The sequence below is a fragment of the Tetranychus urticae genome, chromosome 2, assembly GCF_039701765.1.
Source record: "Tetranychus urticae isolate SD_2017Ah chromosome 2, NJAU_TeUrti_SD_1.0, whole genome shotgun sequence".
In the NCBI taxonomy this organism is placed as follows: Eukaryota; Metazoa; Arthropoda; class Arachnida; order Trombidiformes; family Tetranychidae; genus Tetranychus; species Tetranychus urticae.
This window is the reverse complement of record NC_142959.1, coordinates 4,871,674-4,890,711: the sequence shown is the minus strand read 5'-3', so window position 1 is coordinate 4,890,711 and position 19,038 is coordinate 4,871,674. Positions and strand designations below refer to the sequence as shown.

The 19,038-nt window shown below is 32.8% G+C and overlaps 5 protein-coding genes, 1 long non-coding RNA gene and 1 other non-coding gene across 11 annotated transcripts; 5 read left to right on the top strand and 2 right to left on the bottom strand.

Annotated features, from left to right (window-relative positions):
* Positions 1-638: 638 nt before the first annotated feature.
* On the top strand, positions 639-756 carry TRNAL-CAA (transfer RNA leucine (anticodon CAA)). The gene is made up of 2 exons: positions 639-676; positions 711-756. It is a non-coding gene; the product is annotated as a tRNA-Leu (tRNA).
* An 872-nt stretch (positions 757-1,628) lies between these two features.
* LOC107366513 (uncharacterized) lies at positions 1,629-5,780 on the top strand. The gene is made up of 5 exons (XM_089268330.1): positions 1,629-1,704; positions 1,774-4,925; positions 5,114-5,213; positions 5,395-5,469; positions 5,659-5,780. The coding sequence occupies exon 2, from the start codon at positions 1,853-1,855 to the stop codon at positions 4,274-4,276; it is 2,424 nt and encodes an 807-aa protein (XP_089124456.1). The 5' UTR covers positions 1,629-1,704; positions 1,774-1,852; the 3' UTR covers positions 4,277-4,925; positions 5,114-5,213; positions 5,395-5,469; positions 5,659-5,780.
* Positions 5,781-5,877: 97 nt separating this feature from the next.
* On the bottom strand, positions 5,878-9,248 carry Cse1 (chromosome segregation 1). The gene is made up of 2 exons (XM_015934133.3): positions 9,139-9,248; positions 5,878-9,027 (listed from the first exon to the last, which is right to left on the bottom strand). Exon 2 carries the CDS (start codon positions 8,858-8,860, stop codon positions 5,936-5,938), a length of 2,925 nt encoding a protein of 974 aa, XP_015789619.2. The 5' UTR covers positions 8,861-9,027; positions 9,139-9,248; the 3' UTR covers positions 5,878-5,935.
* A 251-nt stretch (positions 9,249-9,499) lies between these two features.
* Positions 9,500-11,304, top strand: LOC107366512 (sin3 histone deacetylase corepressor complex component SDS3). 5 transcript variants are annotated; one of them, XR_016199205.1, is made up of 4 exons: positions 9,500-9,686; positions 9,771-9,936; positions 10,018-10,405; positions 10,593-11,304. XR_016199205.1 is itself a non-coding variant. In XM_015934135.3 (3 exons), the coding sequence occupies exons 1-3, from the start codon at positions 9,589-9,591 to the stop codon at positions 10,348-10,350; spliced, it is 597 nt and encodes a 198-aa protein (XP_015789621.1). In that variant the 5' UTR covers positions 9,500-9,588; the 3' UTR covers positions 10,351-11,304. The 5 variants fall into 5 exon arrangements, 2 of the variants coding, with proteins under 2 accessions (XP_015789621.1, XP_015789620.1); XR_001569697.3 differs by having other exon boundaries at positions 9,768-9,936; positions 10,593-10,872; XR_001569696.3 differs by having other exon boundaries at positions 9,768-9,936; positions 10,018-10,500; positions 10,593-10,872.
* Positions 11,305-12,035: 731 nt separating this feature from the next.
* Positions 12,036-13,203, bottom strand: LOC107366510 (motile sperm domain-containing protein 2-like). Its single transcript, XM_015934132.3, has one exon. The coding sequence runs from the start codon at positions 12,995-12,997 to the stop codon at positions 12,167-12,169; it is 831 nt and encodes a 276-aa protein (XP_015789618.1). The 5' UTR covers positions 12,998-13,203; the 3' UTR covers positions 12,036-12,166.
* Positions 13,204-15,983: 2,780 nt separating this feature from the next.
* Positions 15,984-16,756, top strand: LOC149093733 (uncharacterized). The gene is made up of 3 exons (XR_016198416.1): positions 15,984-16,209; positions 16,284-16,355; positions 16,565-16,756. It is a non-coding gene; the product is annotated as an uncharacterized LOC149093733 (long non-coding RNA).
* Positions 16,757-17,564: 808 nt separating this feature from the next.
* On the top strand, positions 17,565-18,634 carry LOC107366548 (uncharacterized). Its single transcript, XM_015934174.3, has 3 exons — positions 17,565-17,898; positions 17,981-18,283; positions 18,362-18,634. Exons 1-3 carry the CDS (start codon positions 17,662-17,664, stop codon positions 18,494-18,496), a joined length of 675 nt encoding a protein of 224 aa, XP_015789660.1. The 5' UTR covers positions 17,565-17,661; the 3' UTR covers positions 18,497-18,634.
* Positions 18,635-19,038: the final 404 nt, after the last annotated feature.

The following is a 19,038-nucleotide window of genomic DNA, read 5'->3' as shown; positions in this document are numbered from 1 at the left end:
TACTTGTAACACACAAAAATAACAAGGGTTTTAATCTTGCATGAAATAGATAACTTCAACGAGTAATCATTTGCAATGATATTATAGCCTTTTTGTACTGTTTCCCTGTCTTTCTCTGTTGGTACCGTTTTATACGAAGTTGAATGCCCAGCCTATTTTACAAATTTTATGAAATTTATCTTAATTGTTTTCCAGCTGTTATTCAATCTTCCCATCAATACCGGTAGTCTGCTTCAACTCCTCAATCAATCGCCTTACCACCAATCTAGCGGCAACCTCAAGCATTTGAAAATTGTATGAGCGTCATTTTACCTTTCGGTTAACCAACAATTTCTAGAGACCATTTTCTCCGATGTTGCTAATTCTTGCTGGGTATTTTTGTTGAGTCTATTATAGTGTGTTCCAATGTTTTCTTGACCTCAGCTCTTTGATTACTTCATCTAGTCACGTGAGTCGAGGAGACACTCATTTTAAACCCTAAATAACAATTTAAATTTTGGACTTAGATGCATAATTTATACACCAAAATGATCCTCGTTCTTAACTCTATTAATCTATCATAAAATTAAAAACTCGTCGAAGAGTAGAATTAACATTTTGTTTAAATAAAAATTACAAGACTTCCGGATTATCGCAAAGTCAGTATGGCCGAGTGGTCTAAGGCGCCAGACTCAAGATAATTTCTTGCCTCTTCGTGAGGTTTAAGAGTGATCTGGTACACGTATGTGTGCGTGGGTTCGAATCCCACTGCTGACAAACCTTTTGATCTAATTGTCATTAAAATCGGCGCATTAATTTGCCTGAACGACAGTGATTCGATTGGTACCTGGAAGTTTACATTGTCCCTGCAAAAACGTATTCCTGAGCAGTAAAGCTATGGCTCAGTCCGTTTTACTTCAGACACTTCTTTAAAGCCACTATTTTTAACTTACAAGTTATCCACTGTTTAATTGATCAAAGAGGGTTAAAATATGTTGATCAATAAATCTGTGGATATTTTATGGAGAAACATTTGACGAGTATTAATCGTTCAGTGATTTTACTCTCTAATGTGCTTACTCTATCCTGTTTTAGTGATGAAAGGTTCCCTTTTGTTTACAACTGATAGAAGTGATTTTTCCTATTTTTCAGCAGTGCTATTTTTAACGTGAGTTCTGACGAAGAATTAATTCCTTTCATTTTTGATTGCAGTGAGTTTTCCAATTGCTGTTTCACAGATATCTTCTTCTCTTTTGATTGGATCGCAAAAGTGTGATAATTAAACATATGTGGTTTGCTTAAGAAAACTCATATTCAATATTGGCTTGTATTGTTTATTCCACATTACCTCTCTTTCTATGCTGTATCATGAGTCAAAATCAAAATAATCCGGTAAGTTAAATCGAACTGAATTCACCATGGCTGTCAATTATGGTTTATGAAATTATTTCATCATGCTTTTCGTTTTATTTCAAATGTTACTGTACAGGTTATACAAGAGTTGCAAGTATTGGAATATGAACTGAGAACCACAAAAAAAGATGTGAGTATTTGTATTGTTTGTCGCTGGTAATTGATCATTTTCCATCATAAGATCAGCTTCTATTTATTATCTACAATATTTAACTGATCTTTTTCTCATCTTTTAGAAAGTTTACAAGCGCTTACCTAACTCTTCCGTGTTTTTATTGCAAGACAAGCAATCAGTTCTTGGACAAGTACGAGGTAAATTGCATCTAATGATTTTTGCGAGTCAGTGTTATTAATGCTCAAATTTTCTGTGTTCAACAATAGGTCAACTAAAAGATGAAAAAGCCCAACCTTTAAAGTGACCATCTTCATACTGTCTGCTAAACTGTCATTCTTGATTAATATGGAAACATTCAATTTGGACAAGTTAATCTGTGCTATAGAGTTAATACTTTATAAAAGCTTGAAAGAAAACAGCGACGACTCTTATACTCACAAATTAATTGATCTAGTTGATTTTGTTAAACCAGAATTATCCTTGGATGATTTGTATAAACTGAACAACATTGTTGGAAATGCTCTTAGCCACGAAACAGCTGTTAATGATATTGAACTATCTACTGCATTCAAATTGGTTGGAACAATCGTCTCTGATGAAAGATTTATCAATCAAAGGCCTGAAGTAGTTACCTCTAGCTTTAATTGGATTATTAAATTTTCTCATCTCCTTCAAAATGAAGAAGAGCCGCACTACGATCTCCAATACTCTTTCCTCAAATGTATCAATAAGCTTTGCTCAACTGAATCTGGTTGCCTTTTGCTTGCAAAAAACGAAGATTTGCTGTTGGTTATTTTTCATCTTCTAACAAAGAGCCAAGGATTTTATGTTCAAATGGAAGCTCAGTCCGTCATCACTATCTTGTTGGAAAATGTTCTTGATAAGCCTAATGTTTCTCATAAACTATCTCCTTATTTACATCAAATGCTACTCGTCAATTGCAAAAGCCATATGGAATGTTTAAACAATCTAGTGAAAAAAGATTGCATGAGAAGATTCCTCATTTCCCAATTCAACCTCGATACAATCTTATTATCGAAGCTCAAGTCATCCATCAAAAATGATAAATTACTTTCGCTATTCTGTGAAATTCTAGCTTGTTGCAGACCATCTGAAGAAGTCATCACACAAGTTGTTCAAACTTTAATGGCTGATAAGAAATTGAAAGCAATTATATCATTTTACACTGCTCTCCTCAAAAACCACGATAAAACCCATTTTAATGAATGGAAACTGTTCACAATCTACCCTTTTGCCCAGTCAAATACCGAGTTGAGTGAACAAATCATTGGAGATTCGATCACTAGGAAATTAATAGCTGAATACGGAAAAAATGACTTCATTATGCTGGCTCTGAGTTGTATCGATGAAAAAGTTGTCTCATTATTATCCAGTGATGAGCACCTATTTATTTTACTTTGTATTGGAAATTTCTTGAAAGATGCACAGCACTCCATCATTCCGAAAAAAACTGTTTTCAAAAGTCTTATTACATTCAATTTACTTTGGAAGCTATCTGACTGTCCGACTATCATCCTAAAATCATTGGAAATTATTCTTGCCCTCATGATGGATTCTTTCAATGAGTCAATCTCTTTGCAGCAATGTCAATTTGAAATAATGAAGAACGTTCGTGAAATTATTCAACAACATCGGAATATTTTACCGCAACAAATATTGATTGATGTTTGCTCAAAGGTAAATGATATTCTGGTTCTAACCACATCAGATGCAGATCTTGATCTAGTTGATAGTGTTTTGGAAATAATGATTGCAGTATTGAATTCGAATGGGGAATCCTTTGTTAAATACTACCCTGAGCTTATTGACAATTTCTTAAGCCATTGGAGTATTTGTTACCAAACTTCCAACGATACATCTTTAATCTCATCTTGTATTCCTATTTTATTATGTGTCGACTTATATTGTTGCGAAAGTCAGCTCAATAAGGTCGGAATCTCAAAAAATCAAACAGTTCCAGCAATCTTAACTAACTATTTGATTGAAGGAGAATATCTTCTCCGTGATTCAGTTATCAAAGCAATAGATTACAACTATCCATCTTTCATAACGTCCAATTCATGGAATCGTGAACTTTCAAAATTATTCACCAAATTTTATGGATTGCCTATGAGTCAATTGATTCTCAGTGAAATTGACTCTGAAGTCTTGTCAAACATATTGCTCATATGGATCTCAATTTGCAATACAATTAAAGTTAAACAAGATGCAGAAACAAGATTCAATTTAATTCAGATGCTTTATGAATCAGGTTGCTTAACATCGCTTTGGTTACTCTTGAAAGATGAACTGGTGCTCGGAACAATAAAGGCACTTGCATTAAATGGTGCCAAAGAAGTCTTCAATCTATTGCAATCAACTGGAATTACTTCTGCTGAATTAACTAACATCTTAAGTAGCGCAGTTGAACCTGAATTTTCAATTACTGTAGAAGACATTGAAGACAAAACAGAGAATGGTCATAACAATCGTGAACAAGTTATAGATGAAATTTTTATGGATCGTTCTACATTACCAACTCAAGACTTGATCGAAATTGTCACTGAAGAATTTAGTGGAACTAAAAAGTTGATTAAGCAAAAGCGTGAAATCGGTGATGTATCTATTGCTTTAATAGCAAACTTCTTCACAACTCCGTTGACAACCATCGTGGATATGGATGTTGCCCCTGACCCAATATTTGCCATTTTAGATGATATTATTGCCGCTCGTAATTTTGATACAAGAATACCTTCTGATTGTTATTAATTTAATAAGGAAGATCGAACATAAAACAATTTATAATACTAAAATTGAAATGAAACTGAAATTTTCCTATTCAATAAAGATTTTTCTTGAAGTTATTCAAGTGATGCAAAACATAAACTGGCTCTATTTTATTTCCTTGATCAATAATATTATATTGATTTAGATTTCACTAATTAAAATTTTAATATATTGACGAGTTCTAAATTAAATTGCAGTTTGACTGTTTCATAATTATAACCTGCTAACAGATAAAAATGCTAAAATTTATGTGTGTAAATTTAGATAAAAGAAAATTGGTCAAAATACACAGCCTTTATGTGCATATGTAATTATTTGATTCATTTATAAATCATAAAAGGAGGTAATTGCATCAAAACCGAATTAATTTGAATTCCGAAAAAATTGCAGTTGTAATTTTATACGTTAGATGGCAGAGAGAAATTTACAAAACAGAAAAATCTACATCCGCTTTTTCTTGTTTAAAAAGGAAATACATTTTTAAAAGTTATCTATTCTTCTAACTATTCTAGTTACAATTGAACTTTGTTTAATGTTTCAAATCATTTATTGATTTATTCCTATTCAATTATGTGAACTCGCTTGTTAAAACCTCTAAGAGGTTTACATGATGATTCTTCTAATTTATTAGGTAAGTTATTTAAGTTGTTTAAGTATTTCTTATTTTTCCGGCATGGTCTAAAGTTAAAGTCTGGCCAATCTATTAATCGGTGTTGACTTTTCCATGGCCATGCTATATTAAATAAGTTTTTCCACACCATCTTTCTTTTTTGTTGAATGAATGGCACTAAGAGGATCTTACATTTTTTTATCTTTTAGGAACTTTGTCCTGATCATGGTTTTATCCCTGAATGAGCTGATCTACTTGATTTACTGCGATTCTCCATTGTGGTGATCGAGATGCCTCGTGTGATTTTCGGTATGTATTTCTTGCTGTTTCCTAGATTATTTGGCAGTTTTTGCTACATGTTGGTTTTATGTCTGGCCTACATGTCGTTCCCTAAGCTGCAAAATTAATTTTCATGGGAATGCTATGTTTTGCTTGAAAGTTATTATTCAAGTTTTAATACGAATCTCATAATACATTTTCTTTTAATCAGGTTGATTCTGACCCACGTGGCCTCACATGAACTTGATTCACATGCTTTGGTCGTTTAACTTCAGAGCTTTATCAGGTAATTAATTGTCTTTGATATTGATACTAGTTTCTGCATCTTAACTCTCCTTGATGAGTAAGTTCATTACTTATCTAGGCAATCAGATTGCGAAAAATAAATCAATCTTAACTTTTCGCGTCTTCGATGACAACTTTATTCATTTTCGATGCCAGGGTTCTGATACATATTTTTTTTTATTTTCCACAGATTTCCTCTTGGCCTCTCTACATTTCGACACATTTTACAGATTTTATACAATTCCGAGCCTAAACTGATTTAAAATTGTTCTGTAAAATTTTTATTGATCATTAAAATGTTAAATATATAAATTTACTTGTAACTTATTTATTTTAAATTTCAACGTTTGAAAATTTTAAATTTTCTTATGCAAAAAGTATTATAGAAATGAAATGAATACATTCAAAATGAAGCATGAGAACAATGAAATTATTATTAAGTTGCTAGATTAGTTTTCACAAGGCATTTAAGCAAGCGATACATTAGCTGAAACGAGATAACCGTGTAAATGGGTTTGAGCAGCACTTTCGATAGCGCTAACTAAACCAGGTAATCGACCGGGATATTTTTGAGCCAATTGTCCTAATTGGACTGCAAGATAGGCTTTGGCATCAGGTATGGTTCCTTTGAACGGGTCGACTTCCTTTTTACCAGCAAAGACAAGCTGAGCGTAACTCGCCTGATAACCAGGGGTGTCTTCAATTTCAATAAAATGTTCGTCTTCCGGAATACTGTCATCTTCCGGTAGTTCGAATAAAGCGATTAAGCTTTGAAGCATGTTAGACCACAGATGCTGAGCAGCTCCTTCAATTAGCACAGGCAACTTTAAAATTTCTGTCATGCCTACGGCACATATTTTCCTTTCTAGAGTTCCGCTTACTTTTTGAACTTCCGGAATGTAAAGTCTTTCAATTACCATGATGAACATATTGACTTGAATGCTTTCAATCAGGGTAACTAAATTTTGTGCACCATATTTATAAGCAAATAAAGATAAAAAGATAAGGAGACTTCGAATAAATTTGACGGTTTTCGAGCTAGTTAATCTGCTGAACAACAAGATGAGAACACGATTCCAATAAGGAGCTAGAATATCACCACTAAGATTTTCCATTAAAGCTTGGAGCAGGTAGAATCCCTCGTGGTCATTGGTTTTGGAGGCGATGAGCTTTTGAAAAACTCCAAGTAAAGCTTCAAGTTTGCCAGATTCGACGATTTGACGGGAACATTTTTCGATGTATGCTTGGAGAAGACGAACGAGTGGATGAATATTTGCTGGTCTATCCCAGAGTAGAGGAGCTAAAAGAGCAGGGAAAAGATGAATATAATGATCGGGGACAGGTGTGTCAGGTTTTCTTGCTTCTAATAGAAGAGACAATATTTGAAAGGTGTAAGGCATAAATTCTTGAACGTCCTGCTCAAGGATTTGTTGGAACACTGGGAATAGAATGTTTTCAAAAGTAGCAATTGATTCTTCATGTGCTTGGGATCCAACTTTGATACAAATAGACAACGATTCAAATAGATAATGGTTGAAGTGAGGTTTGCTTGGATTTTTGGCGGTTTGAGTCAACTTTTGAGTCATTCGAGGTAAAATTTGATCAAAGTAGGGTATAGTGTGAGCTTGAAGAAGACTTAATGTTCTCATGACCGCTTTCATGGCATATTGGTTTTCATTTGATCCCTCGAAATTGAATACGTTGAATAAACCAGAGATTAACGGTGTAACTAAGTTTTGAATGTAAGAAACCTTAATACGAGCGACATTTGAAGACCCTTCTCTCATTGTAAGCAAACGTTCAATAGCATGAGCTGCGTAAGAATGAACCACTATGTTGGGAGACGCCAGATGGGCAATAATGGTAGGAAGAGCAGGTACAATCAGTTCTTCCAAAGGTAACTGATTTCTGAAAGTCATGATGTATTTTAATGCATCAGCCTTAAGAACTGGTGGATAATCAGGATTAGTGTCATCTAGATCTTGCTTAATAACATTTGTATAAAATTCAACAATGTTAACTAGCTCAGATGTCTGGGTTGTACCTGTTCTAACAGTTGATCCCTTCACAGATAATGCAGTAACTAGATAAATAGCAGCGTCCTTATTTTTCCAATTTTTCTTGGGATTGGCTGCAAAATCAGCCAACATTTTTTGAATATATTGACTGAAAATGTGTGTTATCTGGGCTTCAAAGTAACGACTCAAAGCCTTAACTAAATCACAGGCTGCTCTTCGACGGGTGTCAGTATCAGATCCTTCAATATCACGTCGGATATATTCTTCGGGATTGTCTTGGAACATCTCTTCGTCAGAGTCTCGAAACTGCATATTTGGTATTATGACTTTGGCGCAAAATGAGTCAAGTACATTAGGATCCTCAAATAACTTTGAGTATTGAGGTCTATCAACAACAGTGGATATGAAACGTATTGAGTTACTAACAAGAATATCATATTTTGGCTGTAGGCCAATAGTGCTCAGCAAAGTCCATACACTTTGTACAAAATTTGGGAGAAAATTTTGAAACTCATCATGATACTTTTGAGCATACATTGAGATGTTATCACAAATTTGGGATTTAAGTTGTTCAAGGAGACCGGCTTCTTCTTCATCATCAGTCTGTAAACATTTATGATCAACAGCAAGCAGTTCAGCAAAGTGAGTCATCCAGATGGAGATATTGTCTTCAAAAAACTCTGGAAGATCCTGGGCGTTCAGACTTTGAAATATTTTCGCACACAACACTAAAGAGCTGAAAATGATTTTAAGTCCAGCTGGATTATTGGCATGTGTTTTTGCTAATGCAACAGTAGCTGTAAAAAGATCGGTGAAAGGTTTAGCAAAATTATCCAGGACATATTTAATCTCAGACCAAAGCTCTTGAGACTTAAATTCGTGACGGTATCTTTTAAACAATGAATGGGCCGTTTGGAGAATACCGTTGATGATGCTGAAATCACCACCACAGCTTTGCATACGAGAAATCATTTCATCGAGAAGATTGGGCCATTTAGCCGGAAAATCTTCTCGTCCAATTATGCTGACAGCTTCAGATAGTTGTTTTTGAACAAGTTCCTCACTTTTTAACATTAAGCCTATGATCAATGATCTAACCATTTTACGATCATTTTCTGAGATTTTATCCACACTGTCGTCATCACAACGCCAATTACGTTTGACAAAATTTTTGAAAGTAATTGCACCCGCAACACGAGTAACAAGATCAATCTCTTTTTTGTCAATCAATGTTAACAGCAAAATTGGATAGTTGGCATTAGACTCGATAGATTCCAAATATTTTTCAGCTGGCCTTCTTATATTTGCATCAGGCGACATAGTTTGCTGTAAGAACCCTACCAGCACTTGAACATTTGTATCATTGATTTCCATGGTTAAAAATTCACTACGATATAGAGAATACTAATGGTAATGTAAGATTCAAATGCTGATTTTTTCCAAAAAAGTCAACTTTTTAAAACAGCTCTTCCACGAGAATTACAAGAAAGGCACACCAAAAAGACAGTCAACAATCGACAAGATAAGCAAAGGAAACACAACTGAACAACATGAGAAAAACAAAAAAAAGAATATGGTAAAATAAAATAGTATTTAGATTAATCAGCAATGACTGAACTGTAGAGCAAATCAAATGACATTGAATGACTTACCTCAAAATGTAACGAACAGTTGAAATAAAACTGACCAATTCACAGGTAGATTAAAATTCAAGTCCAAAATTTAACAGAAATGCAAAAAAACAGCTTCACGTTTAGTAAAGTTCCTCCCCCATTTAGTAAATCTACTAGACATTTCTCTGTTCAATCAGTAGATAGCGCTGGTAAAGGATAAAACATTGAATTTTGAAAATTTCAAGTTTTGGCGCTGCAAATATCCGGTTACCTGTAACTAGGAGGGATTTAACCAGAGTACAAAGAGTTACTCTTTGGGTGAATTACAACCAGAAATCTCGTGCGCATTCCTTTCTTATCAGCTGAGTCAACCGTTTTTTCAAAAACATCAATTTAAATTTTGGCCACTTGCTGACCACACCAACTTAGTGATTCATTTAATCTTGTGATATTATTTTTTACTATTAATATTTATTTTATCTCTTCATTATGTCCGATACTGACTATACATCCGAAACTGATGATGCTTCAGAAACTGAAGTTGTTATGGAAAGATATGACGATGATTATCTTGAAATCAAGGGACAGTAAGTTGACCTCTTCTATAAAGTAATTTTTCTTGTTTTTTATAGATAAACTAACCTTTGCCTTTAATTTTTATTCTATTGTAGGTCGGATATCCTCAATAGGATGTACAAAGATAAATTATCCAATCTCGAAGAACAGCTGAGACAATTAGATGAAGGAATACATCCTGATTACGTTAGAAGAATTGAAACTTTTGAAAAAGAATGTCAGGATCGATTAATTTTAAATGAGGCATATTTGGCTTACGAGGTAATAATAATAATTCATTATTTTAATACTGTACAGATACAAAGTTTATAGTACTAATTTTGTTCTTATTTTTTTTTCTAGACTGAAAGGATAGAGAAGGAATTTATCAGTGAGCAACAGGCAGCTCTAAGAGATTTTGAAGAACGTAAAATTGAACTTAAGAAAAGTTTAATTGCTGATTTGGAGGAGAAGAAGAAAATTGCCGAATCCGAAAGATTTTCTTTAGAATTGAATTCAGACTCAGTTGAAACTAAAACTTCAATCACACGAAAATTAAGAAGAAGACAAAATGATCCTGTGCCAGTTCCTGAAAAACGAAAGCGTGGCTTACCGACTCAGCTAAATTATCTCTTGGATGAAAGAGATATTAATGATGATTTGAAAGCTTTGACCAAAGTAATATCAAATCGATAATTACTTAAAAAATGACATGAAGCATGTGGATACGGTTGTTAATAAAGAGCGATTGGTAACTTCTTTGATTCGATTAACTTTATTGGTTGCTATTTCGATGACTTGACTTGATGAAGTCTCTTCAACCTTCTCAGTCAAGATACGATTCAGGTTGTTCCCAGAAACAGGAGTAAAATGAAAAGCTAGAATTGGATTCACCATTTAGCTAATTTTAATTGTTTCATTTTTCTCTAATTATCCAGATCTCCAAAGGAAGTCTTTATGATCAAATTCATGAAAGGAATTAAAAGCATCAACTTCATCATCTCACAACTCATCGAATAATCAATTGGGAATGGATTCGATTGTTAGATATAAATTAAATCAATTTATTGGCAAAATCTTATCCTAGCCTTTTTTGAGAGATAGTTCATGAATAAGACAAACATGTCAACCGTTTCCACTGCTATCTCGGTTACTAATGAATTTATGTCAAAATAAGTTGTGTTCATCATATTAATAATATTATTTTTGCTTCTTTTATTATTGTTATTTTACTAATTATTATCATAGTAATTATTATTAAGGGTTATTACAGGATTATTTTTATTTCTTTTACAAGATATAGTTGGTGAGTAAATTGATGGTTTATGACGTGGTATCGACGATGATGAACCATTTTCAAAGTTTGTCATCTTTTTCTCGTTTCTCATTATTCCTAATGTGTTGACGATGATTGAAAATCGGAGATGTGTCAGTTACGTGGATGGATTTTATTTACCGTGTTTTTTCAAACCAATGAGCTCAAATATTTGGTATCTTTTTAGTGTTTTTACTTGATCTCAATCCTTTCATTGATTCTTAACAATTGAATGAATACGTTATAATTCAATGTTGAATTCAAGTGTTGCAATAAAATGATTGGAGTGTCAATTTATCCGTTCAATAATAAATTTGATGAATTCCATGAGACTAAACTTTCTCATCATGGTACCACCATTTTGTTTTCTTAGGATTTTTGCTGCAAGTTTTCACATAAAGAGAGTTATCTGGAGGCCTTTTCTTTTCCGTGCAGCTTGAAAGCATTGAAACGATACTGTTAGAAGAAATAAAAAAATAGAAATTATTAAGTTTAATATTCATAAATATAATTTCAGATAAAAATTTCGCCAAAAACTCGAATTGATATCAAATTTTCAACGAAAAATATTAATTATAACGAAAAGATTTCATATCTAATCCAAAATTCGCATCAAAATTGAGAGAAATAACTAATTGGTCACTTGTGTTCAATAACCGAAGAATGATTATTCAATGTAAAATCGATTCTGGAAATTGGGTGCAAATAAACAAATGGATATAAAATTACAGAGATGATTAACGTATTCGGACTCTTCAGTAAACCTAACTGAATCTTTTTCAAATACTGATTTCATCGATTCTACTGGTCACAATAACAATGAATATTGCTCGTCGTTTTTGCTCATTTTCATTGAGATCATGATTTAAATTAGATTAAATAATTGAAATGTGTATTAAATTTTCTTTAAAAACATAATAAAATTTCAAACTTACCATGATGATTTTTGAGTCACGAAATTTAATTATCTTTCCTAAAGTTCCTGTTAGTGCAGTTGATTCGCTTTTCCTGCATTTAAACTCAATCTGTTAGTATATTGAATCATTCCTGGAATCAGTAAACTTTTCATTTTCTCCTGTCCTTATTCCTTAATTATACGTGAGCTGATGGAACGTCCTTAACTTAATTCCAGTTAAATCAAAAGCTCTAAATCAGTAAACTTTAGGATTCCAAATGACCAACTTACGGTCAAAATAATTATGCCAATAAAGGCTTGTATTGGGAAAATACTTTCTCTGCAACCTTTTCAGTTAAACCAAGATTTTTAACACAATAATCCACAAATTTTGGACAACCAGGTGGAACTTCAGTAGTTGATTTCAAACAATTGCCACCGAGAGCTTGAGGTAAAAAGTCTGAACCAATCGTCTCATTTAACTGACTTCTTGGTGTAAAGCAAATTGTAAATTTACGATCGGCAGGAATCCAGCCTTTGATGAAACTCCAAAAAGCTTTGAAAATCCAAGGGAAATCAGCACAAATCACATATTCAATGGAAGCAGGAAAGTAAGTTTTGAGAGAGAAAACAATTGTTTTTGCCAAATCTAAATCACAATTTTGTAATCCAGCACCATGAAAATCAATGATCAATCCCCAACCCTGACCATGAGATTCTTTGTCTATCTTGTAAAAATTATAAATGATGAATAACTTGATCAAATCTGATACTTCTTTCAACCTTTTAACCAACTTTAATCTGATGTAAACAGTTGGAATACCATTTTTATCCTTCACATAATTGAAAAGTCCACCGATTCTATAGATTTCCTCGGGAAAATGATTATCGCTAATTGATTGTAACCCAATCTCCTTACGCCACTTGAGACATTTGATGAGCATCTGAAGCGCTTCAGCTTCATTTCCTCCTGTATGGATAATAAATCGCTTGATCCACCAATTATCAACAATCATTTCATCAATATCAGTTGGGTCATATAAAGATTTATCATCACTCTCATAGTGATCAATGCACAGTCGACGGACACTGTCAATCATTTCCAATGGCCATATGTAATCACATTCAGGCATCTTGAGTTATGATGGTCAAGCAAACTCCTCAAAATAGGGAAGAAGATATTTCTCACAATTAACAGGCAAAAGATACAACTCAAGATAAAATTGATGCAAGGAATGATACCGTTTAGCTGGTTCTTTAAATAACTGTTTACAGGGAAATATCAAACAAACGGCCGATGTTTCTGGTATAAGTTTTGATTCAGGTCTAACAATGAAATTGTAACACTTTATGATGAAACTTGAATCGAAATAACTGAGTGAATAGTGAATTTTTGCAATCATCCTTTTCTTCCGTCCAGCCTCACTATCCTCTCGAGCCTTCAGGATAAAGGTTAACAGCTCAGCAGCAAATAATGAGTGATGTTGGTTGGTTGGTCCTCATTTCACTTTCCATTAAGCTTAATATTAACAATTAAGGTGACCAAAAAAACTGACTCAAAAATTTAAACAAGTAGAACCGGAAAATAAAATAAAATGTATCTTCCTGGAAAACATCTGCTTTGTAAGTTTCATTCAAGATTCGATGGGTCAACGTAATTGAACAAGTCAAAAACGTCAACAAAGATCGTCATCATTGATTAATGTAAATGCAATGAAATAGCCAAATGTAAAGGTCAAGTGAAACATTTCCGGAAATGTAAATTGTTTCACAAGAAAGTAACCTTAAACCGATAAACTCAATTTAAAAAAAAGCCAATTATTGATTATTAGTTAATAAGAGATACAATGTACGATATTACTATGAAACTTTGAAGGTTTTTACATAAAAGCACAAACAACACTTTTTTCACATTTATGCACAGATTGACACAAATGCTGTGAAACAAATGGCCAAAAACGGGTAAAAATTAATTTCTTGCAAATTATGTCTCTGTAGGTTTGTAGAGACATGGAAACTGAGTCCATTGATATAGTTAAAAAGTTTCTATAGCCGATAGTTTACGAGAAAATCGAGTTGAAAATTAAAACTTCGAACACTTTTTGTATAATAATGGAAGCAGATCTTTTCATAAAAATCATTTTGCAGATGTGAATTTCAATTATCAACCAGAAAATGCAATTATATCGAGAAATAAAATTTCCTGTTCGAAATAAAATCGATTAGTTCGATTTTCATTAAACCGACTTATTTCTGTGACCGTAAAATTTAGAGAACTGAAACTTATTTTCCGTGGATAAAAATTGCTGATTCACACCATGGACTCAATACTTTTTTCGATTTAGCGATAGTTCTCTTGATATTGGCCATTAACCCAAAAACTTTGAGGCTAAATATTTCGAGAATGATAGCGTCCACAATAACAATTCTTTGGTCAAACATTAGATCTTGTGACGGACTATAATATTATGTGATTAGAAACCGGAGAAATCTGAACTGATTCATTTAATGCTGAATATTCTTTTGACACGTGATAAGTAACCAGTTATCTTTGAAAATCTGGTATCAAATCTGGTAACCTTATTAATAAATGTAATAACTTTCTTTGTAGTTTCTGCAATCATCTGAAATTAAAACACATCATAGATCATAACAAAATCTAATGTTTGGCCAAAGAATGATAATCTTGGGTTCTACCATTCTTGAGAAATTCAGCTTCAAAGTTTTTGGGTTAATCGCCAAAATCAAGATAACTATCGCTAAATCGTGAAAATTATTTAATCCATAGTGTGAACCATCAATTTTTATCCACGGAAAATAAGTTTGAGGTCTCTAAATTTAACGGTCACAGAAATAAGTCGCTTTAAATGAAAATCGAACTTATCGATTTTATTTCGAACAGGAAATTTTATTTCTCGATATAAGTGGTTTTTCTGGTTGATAATTGAAATTAACATCAGCGAAATGAAGTTTCATGAAAATATCTCCTTCCATTATCGTACAAAAAGCGATCGAAGTTTAAATTTTCAACTCGATTTTCTCGTGTGCTATCGATCAGAGAAACTTTTTAATAGTACCAATAGCTTCAGTTTTCATGTCTCTACAAACCTACAGAGACATAATTTGCAAGAAATTAATTTTTACCCGTTTTTGGCCATTTGTTTCACAGCATTTGTGTCAATCTGTGCATAAATGTGAAAAAAGTGTTGTTTGTGCCTTTTTATTAACAATTGTATGTTTTTAATCAAAGAGTATTACAGATCGTGTTGTTTAAGCACTGAATGCCGGACAGAAATCAAAGTCCTGAAATCAAAACGTAAAGAGAAACTCTTCGCCTTAATAACCGAATGTTTAATAAATTATTTGCTATAACTTTTCAACTTAAACTCCATCAACTAACAAGATTCAATTGTAAGATTTGCCTGGACGTTGCAATCAATTATACCGTCTATCTTGCGGTAAATTTAGCTCATTTTATCGTCAGAGCTCTAATACTTTTACAAATCAAATTATGGTTTAGTTTCTTCGAAAATTTTCATGGTTCACACCAGTAATCGAAATATCTCTGTATCAATATTAATTGTTTACATTTACCATTTTTAGTATTTTCTTAGTTTGCTATTAACAAGACCAACAACAATGTGTATATTTAATTGTATTTGTTTGTACATTTATGTCCATGTTCAAAATGATTTAAACAGAAACCTTGATCTATGAATTATATCACAGTTACATTTTACAAATCAAATTAACCCACCAATTGTGTAATTACGCTACTTCAGCAATATGAAGTTTTTCATTTCAACCATCGCCGGCTATTGTTTCAAATTTTTATATTGTTTTATAATATTTAAGTCTATTGTTTTTAAGATTATTTCAATTTAATAACTTGATTCAAATATTTCAGAGTCAGCTTTTCAACAATTGAAACTGAAGTTTCAATTGACAAGTGTATCTTACCTTGATTCAGTGCCACAGTAAACCACTGAAGCAAAAAATCAACAGAATCAGCCTATTTCGCCCTTTCATGACTTATCAAAATAACCAATGTAATGATTTGATAGGCGAGAAAAGGTATAAATAAGGTATTCTTGAGGCTCCATTACTCACGAGTTGTCGAGTTTTTTAGATCTGTTCATCATGGCCCTCATACAATCTCAGATGGTTTATCTAACTGTTGCTTTTTGTGTTCTCAGTTCTTTCATCGTTAACAGTGAGCCCATCAGAACGACCAAACCTGATGTAAATCCACCTGAAACTGGACAAGAGGAGCTCGCTGTTCAAACTACTGAATCCACGCTTAAAGATAATAAATTAAAGTCGCGACATCATCATTACTATGACAGTAAGTTTATTTATTCACCATTTTAAGATCATTTGGGACAAAGCTAACCATTTCAATTCATTATTATTTTTCAGTGGGTTATGGACACCATTATGGTTATGGCTATGGTTATCCAATGATGGGTGGTTATGATTACCTTGCTCCATGTAAGTAACGAGTCAAACATTAATAATATCATTTTCAACTGTAAAGAACCCCAGACTTGGAGTGTTTCAAACAATATTTTGAAGCATCTGATTAGTATTACAAAAAAACAGAAGAGCAGTGAAAAACTCAAGAAAAATCAGCTGAAAGTGTTTTAAATTGTCATTTGTTTATCACTCGGTTGTAATTATTTGTATCTCAATTTTTCTAGTGATGCTTTTCGGACGTTAACGGCTATCCAGAATCGTGCCCATATTATTCAAGGGATTCAAGCTGAAAATTGATCGACTAATCACAATACTTTTCATCATCATTCCAACGCTAAAATTGTAATTTTCTGTATCTTTGTTCTGTCTTTTTCTGTATATTTAAATTAAAATGCAATATTTGGTGAATGCGAAAATCTTTCTGTGATTTCTTTAGGAAGAGGTAAAATCCACTGTGATTATATTATAATAAACAGAAGTAATTGTTAAGTTGAATGTCTCATAACCATTCCTACTTACTCAATTTCAATTGGCTTTATTTACTCAACAAACAGAAGATTTTCTGAGCGTTTTTGAAGTTTACACTGACTCAACTCGGAACTAGAATATCAAGTGAAATAAGGAAATGCTTAGACATTCAAGTTAATAAATGATATCACTTCATGCTTTATATTATACTATATTTATCACAGATCTAAATACTAATCAAGGAAGCTGGTTATATTACTTCCCAATTGGACCTTAACAATAATAAAACCCAACTCTTGGCTGACAAAAATTCAAGCATTTATTGTACAATTGTGTCAATGTTGATACAATGAGATCATTTTGCAGTTTATTAACACAAGCAGAGTATAACAATTTAAGAAGCTCAGAAATGCCAAAAAATTATTCAAATGATTATTTATTGTAAGCATCATGAACAGATTGTGGTCAATGAATGATTGTAACTCAAATCAATCGACAAAAACGATGACGCAGATGATAATATGGATAAACATTGGATGCACAGTAAATATTCACAATTGGTAAATAAAATTGATTGATTGAAGCTATTAATTAAAGGCAAATGATTTTGGAACAATATAAAATTAAATGCTGCAAAATGATAAATAAGCATCTAGAAGGTTTATTAATCAATGGCATCATTAATCATTACCAGATTTTCAGGTATTTCATTGGTATATTTTAATGTTGTAGATTAAAACTAGTTCATTCATTTGTAATCAAGGCTTCATGTTAAATCTATTAAAATGCCGATGAGTATTTTATCGTAAAGCTAGAATAAGAAAGCTGTCCTTTGAAAGAGCCAAGTCACAAAATGAGATTTTGGTTAATCTTATTTGGTGTTGGTTTCTTTTTTGATTTGATTGTTGGACACACAACTGATGGGACCAAACAGAATGAAGCTTTAGTTGCCTCTTCCTCATCATCGTCCTCTTCATCAGTGTCTTCATCATCGTCTTCATCGACCAAATCAGCCTCAATCAATTCAAAAAACCAATGGAATGTGAAACCTCCGAAAAGTGAATTATCATTCGTCCCCAACTATGTTCAAGTAAGTGTCTAATTCATAGGTGCGAGGTTTGTAACTAATTAAACGCTGATCGTCCTTTTTATCATTTATCACCTTTGATTAGCGGAATCGAGTCCAAGATTTAAATAAGTCGCCCGAATCCAAACCAGCTGTTGGAAGTACCCTTGATGTGACTACCTCAAGTCCAAATGAAAGTCAGATTGAGTCTCCTTTGGCTAGCTTTAATCAAACCATCAATCCATCTTCAAATTCAACTGCAGGGTCAAAAGAAACTGGATTTGAAGTGAAAAGTTTAGATGAGATTCTAGATTTAGCTGGTTTATCAAGACTCGATGTTGTCCCTTCAACTGATCCAGGAACCTTTTTAGTCAAGACACGATTCAAGTCCACAGGATCGTGTACAAAAGTAAGATGACAAGGCTGGAATTTGATTTATCCTTTTGACTAATTCTAATTATTTCATTGTTTCTCTGATTGACCACAGACGTCCACAAAGAAATCTAAAAAGAAGTCAAAGAAAAAGTCATCGAAAAAGTCGAGTAAAAAGTCAAAGAAAAAGTCCAAGAAGAAGAAGAAAAAGAAGAAGAAGAAGAAGTCTTGCTGTTGTTGTTGCTGCTGAAAATTGATTTACAAAGATTTAAACTCTTTATTGAATCAATTGCTCTTGAAACAGATATTCATTAATTGTTTCATTTCATATTTAAAATTAAAGTCAAATTGAAACCAATAAAACTCATTACCAAAGGGTACAAAATTACTCACCGTAGACTATCAGTTAATTCAGATTTGCGAACCTTTCCTCCAATTGCATTTTAAGCTTCAGCTCATTCTATGTCATTTGGCTGTTGCTGCTAAAAATTACATTTTAGTTCACGAATTTAAATTCATTTTTGAGTCGATTTCTCTTGAATTTTTCAATCATTTCGCTTCATATTTCCAGTAAAATCAGATTGAAATCAATATAAATCATCAACAATTGTTCAAGTTACTTAATCGTGGACTAACTAAGCCAAACACCATTAAAAACTCTTATTTAATGGTTTTAATCAGTAGAGTTACCATTGATAGCCAAAAGCAGGGATTAGTTGAAGCTCAAGTTGAATACAAATTATCGAAAATTTCACAAAAGGTCAATTTTTCAAGATTAACTCGCAAAAACAA